Genomic DNA, 12,652 nt, shown 5'->3' with positions numbered 1-12,652 from the left:
AGAAGCCATGTGTCTGACTTAGGGTTTTGTAGAAGTGACAACAAACTTAAATTGCAGAAATTCATGTTTTAAAGATGAGTTTTGCATTTTTGGGGTCCTGGGGCGTTGCCCTGCCATCGTACAGAAGTTTCTGGCTTTGTCATGCTATGGCAGGGCATTGCCCAACCATAGCACAGAAATTTTTGCAGAAACCCTCAACGGTAAAATGGTCATTACTCCTTGTAGAAAATTCTGATTTATCTAGCCTTTATATGGTTGGAAAGGTATCTCAAAGGGACACAACTTTCATGTTTTAGGTTTTCTCAAATTTGCAACGTAATTTCACGAAATTTTGCTAGAAGTCAGGCCTAGAGTAAACTTAGTCGATTCTTACGCACCCCCCTATTATTCTTGATCTTAAAACAACTATTTCCACCCAAACTCACCCGATAGAACTTCATATGGATAAAATATCAAATTAATACTCATTTAGCACATTGCCACCTAACCCGAATTTACGTAATGGTACAAGATATTCTCAGTCTTGATTATCATATGATGGTAACCCTATCTTAAGTCGATTTTGGAAAACCTATAGCTGGTCAAATTATAAATCATTAATCCGGGGCAACATACACTTATTATTATTCGCCACCTTATTCAACTGCCTATAGTCAACGCAAATTCTCATTGTGCCATCTTTCTTTTTCAAAAATAACATAGATGCACCCAAGGTGATATACTCAAACTAATGACCACTTGAAGTTGAACCTTTAATTCTCTCCATCCTCTGGCAATTATCTGGAGCCATACGACATGGACCAAAAAGAGATGGATTTATCAGTTTCTAACACTGAATCAATGCATAACTCAATTTCTCTTATTCGAGGAGCCCAGGTAAATATTCTAAAAACACATCAGCAAAGGCTGAAACAATCAGAATGTTGTCAATAGTGACAACCTCTAATCAGGTGTCATGAACGGTAGCAATAAAACCCAAACACCCATTATTAATTATTTAATGTGCTTTTACATAATAAGTCATCTTCTTGAGTCACATGATTAGCCTTTCCACAGTAAACGTGGTTCTCCGCGAATATCAAAATGTATAAAAGCTAATTCATGCTAATTCAGAGGATTGGAATATTGACTCATCCCTATATGATGAAAGGTTGGATTCATGTTATGGAAATATTACCAGAAACTCGATACATGAAATTAGCATTGAAATGGGAAAAGGAGAGACCGACACACACACAAGAAAAGAAGGAAATTCAAATCAAACAATAATTGGTTTTCAGACACAATTATGAAACCAATACTTAGTTGAATTCGAACAAGACAAAGCGACAACTACTTCTATTTAAACAACACGAACAAGCTATGAAACTTAACCACAATTACAAAATCCAATGTGAGATATCAAGAGTGAGAGGAGTCAACAACTGAGTCTCTAGAAGAGCCAACTACACACCAATGAAGAAACCGATTTTATAAGATTTAACATTCAGTTCTTTTGTTGTAATAACTAGGTTCTAGTTGTGTTTTCTTCTATTGCATTCTTAGTTGATTGTAGCAGGTGTACATTGAGTTGTCATAGACTTTCTTGACTAGATAGAGCCATTAAAGTGAGTGAAGAGAGAGAGAGAGAGTTAACAGTTTAGAACTGTTGAGCTTTAACAAGGTAGAGGCGGGACTGTTTGGAATAGTTCCTTCATGTTACAGGGGCGGTTGTAAACCTTAAATTAGTGGGCTCATTTTAGTGAATAGTTTGGAAAATTTCTTACATGGTAGTTCGTGGCTTTCTTCCCTTGAGCAAAGAGCGTCTCCACGCTAAAATACTTGTGTTGATTTACTTTCCACAATTTACCTTCTTGCATAGTTGCTCAAAGAACCTAGTTCTTTGAGTGCTTAGGTTGTAGCCGCAAACTAACAAAGATTCACTCATATTTATAATGGCTTTAGTGGCTCATTATGACTTAGAGTTACATCAAATGGATGTGAAAACAGCCTTTCTAAATGGAAATTTAGAGGAAGAGGTTTATATGGATCAACTGGAGAGGTTTTCCATTAAAGGAACGGATCATATGGTGTGTAAACTTAAGAAATCAAAATACAGACTCAGAGAAGTTTCCTAACAATGGTACTTAAAGTTCAATGAGACTATTATCACTTTTAAATTTAAGAAAAAGATTGTTGATTGATGTTTATATGTGAAAGCCAGTGGGAGTAAGTTTATTATTTTAGTCCGGTATATTGATGACATATTGCTTGCTACTAATGATCTTGGTGTGATGTATGACACCAAGACATTTCTCTCTAACAACTTTGAAATGAAATATATAGGAGAGGCATCCTATGTGATAGGAATAGAAAGATTCCGAGATAGACCACAAAAATTGTTGGGATTGTCTCAGAAAACCCATATCAATAAAGTGTTAGAGAGATCCAGAATGGAAAAATGCTCATCTAACCATTATGATGTGGTTAGATATTCAAATTTAGATTATGTTGGTCATGTGGATACCAGAAAATTCACGTTTGGTTATTTGTTCCGGTTAACTGAAGGAGTAATATTATGGAATCTGAATTTATGGCATGCTTTGAGGCCACAGTTCAGACTAATTGGCTATAAAACTTTATTTCTAGACCTGTCTAGTCGACAATAATATCAGGCCATTGAGAATTTATTGTAATAATTTTTGCAGTAATTTATTGTTGTTGTTGTTGTTGTTGTTGTTGTTGTTATTGTTTCTTCTTCTCTAAAAATGATAAGTATACAAAAAGTGCTCATCATATGAAATTACGATAAGATTGTTGTTAAAGAAGACATTCAGAAATATAAAGTGTCAACTGAACATTTTAGCACCAAATTTATGATTGTTGATCCTTTGACAAGAGGATAATCGCCCAAAAATATTTATGGAATATATAGAAAGAATGAACATTAGTGATAGCAATGAATGACTTTATGTAAGACTTTATTATGTTTATGTTATTGACATTTTGAGCTCACTTATGTGTACACTTTTATTGCTACTTGTTTACTCTTGTATACATAATATTGAGAATGATGATCACAAGTTTTGGATTAAAAAAAGATATTGTAAGCATTATCGTTGGACTAATAATGTATTTCCCAATTATAGATTGTGTTGAGAAATTGATTAGTAAAGTAGTACATGAAAGGGATCATATCGAATAAAGTGACGTACAAACGCCATGGCTCATACTCATTTGTTACTTAATAGCAACGATTAATAAATTCAATGTAAAAAATTTAGCCCATAATATAAGAAGATTTATTAAAGCATTAAGTCAATGGAAGCATGTGCGCCAAGTAGGACAATCTAAGATATATGTCCCACATGATTAAGTTGGATTTAATAAATAAAATGGTTAATTATAGAATATTGATCAGAATTTATGGGTAATTTTTAAGGTACGTAACTTTCCACTTTGATAGAAAGTGGAAAATTAAATGGCAATTTTATGATTAGAAGGTCTCCATATATGATAAAATGATTGAGAAACATGACACGTATTGATTAGCACAACACATGTCGGCTCGCATGACACGCGTCACGCAATCTGACATGTGTCGCACATGCATGAGAGGGATTTGCATGGGTGACATGTGGCAAACATGCATGAAGAAGTGTCATAACCTCTTTGACACATGTCAAAAATGCAAGGAAGGTGTCATACCCCTCCTGACATATGTCGTGTTTCCATCGCGCTTGTTTAATCATCCTCCATCTATAAATAGTTCATTGTAACTTCATTGTTACACAACAAGAAAAGAGTATTTTAGTGTATACATCTACTCTATAAATAATTGAAGTAGAGATTTGCCTCAACAAACTGGTCCTCTCTCGACTGCAATTCACGGTTATTGTCATCAAATAACGTGAGGAAAAGAGCAGTGTAAAAGAGAAAAAACCAATTTTTTAGAAAGTTTAATCACTTCTGCTGATGATAATTCACGAAAACTCTATGAATTCATATATGTTTTGTCACGCCCTAAATTTGGAGAGGCGTGGCCAGCACCTGGTGCCATACTCGGCCCGAGCGTACCACTTTGTAACTGTAACTCTGGAGGGGTAACCCTCAACTTAGGCCGACGAGGCCTACCTGCAAATAGAAAATAGCAATCAAGGGTGATAAGACCGTATCCTGAATCATCTGTAAGTAATAAATATCATAACTGAAGGGCACACACACTCAAAACATATATATACATAACTGCGCAGCCCGACGAAGCCGCCATAAATGTCTACAACCAACAGTACCAAAATGAACATGTACAAAGGGCCGGCAAGGCCATAATACTAACATACGAGTCATACAGGACTCGTCTACAAGCCACTAAAGAGATCATAACTGTATCATGATCGGGATAGGGCCCCGGCCTACCCATTAAGTGTGTATATACACAAAAGAGACTCTTAATTCTAGACCTGGAAAATCCGGATGAGTTGAGCTTACCAATCAACTGATGTCTGGTCCTGGCTACTGGGAGGTCTATCCGGCTGTCTGTCAGAACCTGCAGGCATGAATGCAGTGCCCCTGACAAAAGGGACGCCAGTACGAAATAATGTACTGGGTATGTAAGGCAATAGAGTAACTGAAACTGAAACTGAAACTGAAACTGAAACTGAACTGTAAAGCATAATAATCTGGAGGCCAAAGAATTCCCTGAAATATACTTACTTGATCCAACTTAACACTATGCAATATAATACTATCATAGCTAGTTGCCCACATGCAGGGCTCGTTGTATCTCTCACTGACGAAGTGGTCAGACAACTGTAAAATCTCATTGACCGTAAGGCCAACACATATAAAATCTCACTGAACATAGGCCAGGCAATAGTATCGTCTCACTGACCAAGTGGCCAGGCAATAATTATGTCTCACTGACCAAGTGGCCAGGCTAAAGACAATATATGTATATGTTGTATATCATGTATATGCTAAAATGTATAGAAGCTCTGCAAGGTCTATCTATCTCTTCTAATATCAAGGAAGGATATGAAGCGGATAAGAATCCCTCGAAAGATGCAATACAGACACTCGGGAAGCTGTATATCACTAATGACAAGGTATATTCGATCAATGTTCCCTTTATATAATTCGTCAAACTTTGCTAGCTATAGGATCATGCCAAGGAAAGAAAAGGATAGCCATTATATACCTCGTGCCGCCAATACAAACCAACAACGAACTCAACTAGTACGTAAATCTTATAACAAAGGTAATACGTTCATTACTTAAGGATTGCTAGCATATGACGTATATCGAATGATAATTCGACCCTAAAAAAGAGTCGGACAACATTTCCCCTACTTCATAACAAACACAACTCATCCAACAAGATTAACATCATCCATTACAACCTTCTTCCACCTCATTTTGAACCCAAAACATAAACAATAAAAGAATATACACAAGATAACCCAATATACGCTTATATACAATTATCCTATACATTCTTTCTCTTCATATGGAGTACAATAACAACAACACAACAACATCAACAACTATCTTAATATAAGGGAATTCCCTCAAAAACACACCAAAATCATGTTCCAAAACAGTCCACAAGTCCAACACAAGTTCTAGCGCAACCTTGGGTTTTCTTTCCACAATTTCCCCCTTCGACTAGTTGATTAAAAACCAAATAAACTCAAGAACATAAAGATAAGATGAATCCTTACCTCAAAGTACAAGAACAGCTCCCAATTCGAGTTAATTCACCAAGAGGAAAACCTCAACTTCAACACCAAGAGAGTACTTATACTATAACAACACTTCCAAGCTCACAAGCACTTGAACCACCTTGATTCACTTTGGATTTGCTTCAATTTGATCTAGGAACTTAGGGAGAGGGTTTAGGAGAGTGTAGGATCTGTGTTTAAGAAGAAATGAGTCAATAATGAAGCTCAACAAAATAATTAAACTCAACTTAAAACTGGCCGCCTCAAAGTAAGCCCGAATGTACGAGTCGTACATTTGATGTACGGTCCGTACATGGGACCGTATCAAGCATAGGAAAATTCTGAGTTTCTGTTTATGAGGTACGGCGGGGCCTTTCAAAAGTACGGGTCGTACATTGCAAGTCAAACCTCAGTTTCCGACGAAATGTATTCTCTTCGATTCGTTCAACCTCTAAACATTCCAATACTTACTAAACAGGGTCTTAAACTCTTGTATACTTGAGATTAACATGACTAATCCCTTATAACCTCAAAGATAATCCCCGTTTCTCCGAGTCTACATCGATTAACTCATGGCGAAACTCAATGTACGAAAGCACGAGGTGTAACATGTTTTATTGATTAAAGTAATATTATATGATGTCTTGAGAAAATTATTAAGTTTTACAATCCTAAAGTCATGTCGAATTTTTAATTAAATTGTTTATTACACGTACACAATCTATAACCGAGAAGATCCTTACAATTACATTAATTGAGACAAAATGCTCTAAAGGAGTCATTTATGGTTACGAAAATTAGCGGAGGACGTGAAAAATTCATAAACAATACCGTACCCTTACACGACAAGTATCCATTGTAAGGAAATTAGAAAAATGAAAATGAAAGTGAAGTAGGAAATTGGAGTTGACTTTCTTGACGTGAGGCCCAAGATCCTTCCTTATATTTAAGCAGTTGCTGTAATTTATTTTCAGCAAAGAACCACTCGATCATCATTTTCTCCACATTCAGAAATTTGATCTATACCTTCAAAGAGAAAATCAGATGGCATCAAGCACAGAGGCTTTGAAAACCCGTGAAACTGAAAAAGCTATAAATTTGATACACAAGCAAAATCAAGCTCGAGCTAAGATTTTTGACAAGTTACAAGAGAGAAAGGTACTAACTGTTGGTCGTGTTTATTAATGAGTAATATACGCTTAAAATTTTCCATAAATTTCAGAGATGTAAAACTTATCGTTATTCATAAAATATACTCAGGTGATTTATAAATTTATGATATTATAAATATAACATTAAAACCAAAAGTTAGAATCTAACTTTGATATCTCAAAACCAAATAGTTGATGTTAGTAACAAAGAAGCAAATTGCAATCATACATCAAATCTTTTTCTGTCTAAAGATAATTTAATCAAATATGTCATACAACAATAAAAAAGTATATTATTTTTTCATAAAACACAAAAAAATACAAAATCTTACCATTCAAGTTCCTCAAGATGATCCAATTTTTCCATAATTTACTCAAGCCAATTAACACAAAGTACACATTTAGTGAGTCAACGAACTTCTAAACGAATCAAGTACACGACCACCGGCCAAAGGCACATTCCGATGCCACACTAGAAATCGAATAGCAACACATCACGAGCCAACTCAAAGATTTCTAGGAGCATTAACTTTCCACCAACCTAAGATACTAAACTCAACGGTTTCACTTTCATCTATTGTTTGTTCTTCATTGTATATCCAACCTTGTTTAAAAAAATCTTTCTTTTTGTTTCTTATGAATTAGTTCTCAAAGCATTTGATTTCACACTGAAGAGGACCGGAATTTACATCGTATGTATCATGAGATAAGTAAGGAGACAATTATATTGCTCTTGAAAATTTTTTAGATACTCTCAAACAAAGATTTCATATAACCGTACACTCTTCGTCTTTCTTTCCAACTTCCTCCCCCAAATACAAATAATAAAACACAAATTTATTGACTCCTAAAATTCAAATCATTTTGTTCATCTTTTCAACAAAAACTTTTCTCTCAGAGAGAGGGAGTAAATAAGATCTTTTATCAAAAAAAAAAAATATCCTCAAAATGAACATTTTTGTGAACTTTGGCTGATTGAAATCTTTCAAGAAACTTTATCATTCCTTACATTCACCCAATCATCACATTCAATATTTTTTCACAAACATAGAATAAATTTAAAATTTGAAAAAAAATCAAATTGTTAACAACTTTGTATTGTTCAACATCGCGTAGTGGAATTCCACCTAGTAAAATATTAAATTAATGTTTTAGCACATCTTTTGAACTTCACAACATTTCTTAAAACTTTAAAAACATACCTTACCATTTGCCTAACACGTTTAAATAATTTCCTTCAAAACCTATATATATATATATATATATATATATATATATATATATATATATATATATCAGACAATTCTCTTAACATTTTAAGAAGCATAAAAATAGTAAATACCTTGTCCAAGTTCCAAAGCAGGCAATTACTAATAGCCTCTCGCTATGTGCTCACCTTATGACTAGTGACAGGGCAAAATTTAGTATTCTTTTTTTATGCAACTTCCAATCTTTATCAATAAAGTGAGAAAATAAACACATATAATTAATTTTTGCAATAATGTCCTTTTTAGATTCTCATCCATTTTGTCTTATTTCGTGCATAATATAACGTTCTAGAAGGAATTTTCAAAACCCATAAACTTCTACTTCTTTTGCTAAATGGTAGTTCATCAATAATTATCATCTCAACTAAAGCCTCCTTTAATTGTTGATCAAATTCCCAATCCCTCTCATTCTTCACCTTAGAGAAACATTTTTTTTTCAGCAATAAACACATGCGTTGCACCTCCCTAAATGTTGTCTAGATTCATTTTTATAGGTTTTTTTACTACTTACCATCAATTAAAAAACACAAAAAACACCAAACAAATCTAGATCATTTTTTTCATCTTTGTTACTAGGAGTTATCATTGTATGAAATTGTGAGTCCTATTGATTGTTTAGTTGACATCTACGAAAATTAAAGAGAAAATATAAGTTTAGGAAATTAAAAACCAAACAACAAAAAATAACAGCACAACCACCACCACCATGTATGATAAAAGTCTTTTTCATTTTTCCATATACATAGATCTCAAACAACTACCCATTTATTTACAACAAATTCACAACCACCACATATCATGTTACAACAATCAAAACAAGGTAATCACATCAACAATTAACACAAAGCGAAAAGTAAATTCACCATAGATTAACAAGCAAAACAAAAGATACCAAAAATAACCATATATTCACAACTAAAAGAGAAAATAATAACGAGGTAGAGAGACTAAGGATTGAAAGAAGTGAAAGAACAAATAAAATCGATTACAAAGTGTGAGCGAGAGATTTCGTTGAGAGAGAGAAATTAAACTTGGAAGAAGAAGACAAGAATTTCAACTAAGAAGTAGTAGAAGAGAGAGAGAGAGAGTAAAATTAGGGGTCATTGAAAGAGAAGAGAAGTACACTTTTTGTACTTTTGTTTGCTCCGTTTCTTATCTTTTGTTTATTGTGTGACATTTTTAAATACAAAAGAAAGAATAAAGATAATTGGGCTTATATAATGGGTTTTATTTATTTTGGGCCGAATTTATTTAATGGGCATGGGCTGAATATTTAATATTTTTTGGGTGTAGTAAAATTTCGTTTAAAAAACAAAAATCGAAAACAAATGAAATTTCGAAAATTGAAACTATGCAAAGTATACCGAACTTGAAAATATAAATTCGGTTCGGTCACGTAAGTGCACTTATATTTAAGCGTTTGAATTTATTTTCAGCAAAGAACCACTCGATCATCATTTTCTCCACATTCAATAATTAAATTAGATGACAGCAAAATTGAAACTGAAAAAGCTATAAATTTGATACACAAGCAAAATCAAGCTCGAGGTAAGATTTTTGACAAGTTACAAGAGAAAAGGTACTAACTTGTTGGTCGATTTATTAATGAGTAATATACGCTTAAAATTTTCCATAAATTTCAGAGATGTAAAACTTATATATATACTGGTGATTTATTTTGATATATATATAATATTCAGTGTGCTTCTTCTCTTTGATATCTCCCAAATAGTTGATGTTGCCGGCATCCAAATTTTTTCTTGGTAATTTTGTTATACACAATTATTTAGGAAACTTATTACTATACCATTTTTCTGAAAGTTAATTTTATAATACCAATAATAGATAATTACACCAAAGTACAGGTGAGGTAGTATTATATCATATTTTAATTCCTTTTTAGATTCTCATCCATTTTGGATTATTTTGCATAATATAACGAGTAGGAACTTTTCAAAACCCATTCTACTTCTCTTGCTCATCCATTTCAGAACCTTTTGTTCCTCCCTCTCTTCTTCACTATGAGAAACACAGCACAAACACAATTTATAGATTCATTTTTATAGGTTTTTTCTTCCACAATTAAAAACACAAAAAACACAGGACAAATCCACGTCATTTTTATCATCCTAGGACGTATGAAATTGTGAGTCCTATTGATTGTTAGTTGACAACTCGACTTATTATTATGTTTGGAAATCAAATCGTAGTTATAGTACTAGTTTTCTAAGATTTGGGCGGTGAAAATTACATTAGGAAGGTAATCCATCACTATTAAACAAGCGAAAAGTAGTAGTTTTAAAATTCGGACATGATTTTTGTGAAAATTTTAAGTGGTACGGTTTAGACTTGTTGAAAATAGTCTAAGACTGTTATCTACAAAATTTGAAGTCATTTCGCGGAGATTTAAATTGGTTTTAAGCAAGAATTTCAACTAAAAGTAGTAGAAGAAGTTTGTCACAGTATACACTTTTATACAAGGATGATACACATTTATAGATTATTATACATTTTTATACAAGGTAGATATATTGCTTATATAAGTGTATAAATGTTGTATAATAATGTATAATAGTGTATAAACATTATTGCAAAACAAATGTTGTCTATGCAAAGTATAAACTTGAAAATATAAATACACGTAAGTGCAATATGTTGCGTTTGATTGTATATTTATGCGCAAATATCCCTATTAATAATTAAATTATGAGCAAAATTGAAGGAATAAATTTGGCCTTGAGGTATACATGGAATATTGCGATTATGGACAATTTCCTTTGTGGTGAAGCAAACAACATGTGTATGTGTGCCACCTTATTTTGTATATATTTTGCACTTAGTTATCCTTTTATTGTTGCATCATAATTAAAAAAGAATTACCGTTACTACTCCCGCCTTTTAAACGGATCATTTTTTTGTGCGGAGTGCCCTTCAAATGCCTTGGTCTTTAATTTTTGTCCCTCAAATTGGTGGTCAATTTTTGTCCCTCAAATTGGTGGTCAATTTTTGTCCCTTCGCCTAATACCATAAGGTTTGGGTTCCAACCTCGGCTCAGTAAAAAAAAAAAAAAAAAAGGGGGGGGGGGGGGACAATTACGAAAGACAGAGTTTTGTAGCAAAGTTAGGTCTATTCGGGCCAAAGTTTAGCCTTGAGACAGAATTTTGCCTTTAGGTATAAGTTAAAACTCTGTCTTAAGGTAGATTTTGCCTCAAAACTCTGCTTGATCAGTTAGAGTTTGAGTCAAACTCTGCCTGATTAGGTAGAGTTTGACTGCAAACTCTACCTTAATGTAGAGTTTCAAACTCTGCCTGAAGGTAGCAAAATTCTGCTTGAGGCAGAGTTTTTTAGGCAAATCTCCGCCTTGCGAATCCAAACTCTACCTTGCGATTTTTTTTAAAATTTTTTTTGACTGAGCGGGAGTTCGAACCCGAAACCAAGGGGTTCTAACAAAAATTAAAAGTCACCAATTTAATGGGCAAAATTAAAGATCACCCCAAAATAAGGGCATTCCTGCGAGTTGCCCTAAAAAGATTATCATTAATAATTGGCCCGTTTACAAAAAAATGGGTCTCTTTCTAAATATACTTTTGTTTAAACTTCTTATTTTATCATCAACGATAAATTTTTATAATCACATAAATATTATAACATGATAATTTTAAAAAGTTTTACAACCACATAAATATTATGACATATTTAACATTGTAAATTTAAAAAGTCTCTTTTGCTTTTTAAAACCTTATGTCCAGTTAAATGACTCATATAAATTGTAATGGTGGAGGGAGTACTAGTTTTCACGAGTTTTAGATTTTTCTTTTATAGTGGGAATTGGACCTTTGAGAATAGTGATCGATTACTCAATTATCTTCTTGTTTCTCAAAGTGCCAATTTTTTTTTTTTTTTTTCATTTTCGCATTTATACACATTGATGATTCAATTCAATATTATAACCATAATCAGTACTGTTGGAGTTACTGTTATAATTTTTATTACTCATTCTTGTTACTATAACTTTTATTCTATTTGTCTGTTGCTGTTATATCATTGATTTTTTTACCGGCTTTGTTCATTTGGTCTGATCCCTCTTCCGTCTTATATGCAGCTCGACAGAGACAAATTAGCAGAAAAAATAAGAAGTCTACTACCCTTCAAATATGCATATGAGTCAAGCAAAAGAAAATTTGAATATACGGAACAAACTTTCTTGGATTTCTACAGTACAAGTGAAGCAAAACCGAATGAACCTCTGTCGGTAAGATAGTTTCCACGATTTTACTCTCCTTTTGCTTCTAAGACAGTTTTTTCAAGATTTTTGCTACTTTATGTCACGGCCTGAGACTTCGACTAAGTGCATCGTGTGACACTTGACAACTTACTCGTGATCTTGCACAATTTACTCACGGTCTTGCTATATTAGGTCAACCTAAGGCATTGTTAATTTGCTGCAACCTATATTATGATCAGAACCAGATTCTTTCAAGGTAAAGTGCGGAATAGCAAATCAACACAAAGCTCTTTACGTGGAAAACTCCTT

General features: G+C 33.4%; 1 protein-coding gene across 1 annotated transcript; it reads left to right on the top strand.

The window, feature by feature from the left end:
* Window positions 1-1,934: 1,934 nt before the first annotated feature.
* Window positions 1,935-6,884, top strand: LOC132035083 (uncharacterized). The gene is made up of 2 exons (XM_059425401.1): window positions 1,935-2,041; window positions 6,674-6,884. Exons 1-2 carry the CDS (start codon window positions 1,935-1,937, stop codon window positions 6,882-6,884), a joined length of 318 nt encoding a protein of 105 aa, XP_059281384.1.
* Window positions 6,885-12,652: the final 5,768 nt, after the last annotated feature.

The sequence above is a fragment of the Lycium ferocissimum genome, chromosome 10 (assembly GCF_029784015.1).
Source record: "Lycium ferocissimum isolate CSIRO_LF1 chromosome 10, AGI_CSIRO_Lferr_CH_V1, whole genome shotgun sequence".
In the NCBI taxonomy this organism is placed as follows: Eukaryota; Viridiplantae; Streptophyta; class Magnoliopsida; order Solanales; family Solanaceae; genus Lycium; species Lycium ferocissimum.
Note: the sequence above shows the minus strand (reverse complement) of the source record. Positions and strands in the feature narration are given on the sequence as shown.

Excerpts from the sequence above, each read along its gene's own strand:
- LOC132035083 (XM_059425401.1), top strand. The coding sequence starts at position 1,935 with ATGGCTTTAGTGGCTCATTATGACTTAGAGTTACATCAAATGGATGTG. Across the intron at positions 2,042-6,673 it reads TATATGGATCAACTGGAGAG|CAAAGAACCACTCGATCATC; the intron begins GTTTTCCATTAA and ends ATTTATTTTCAG.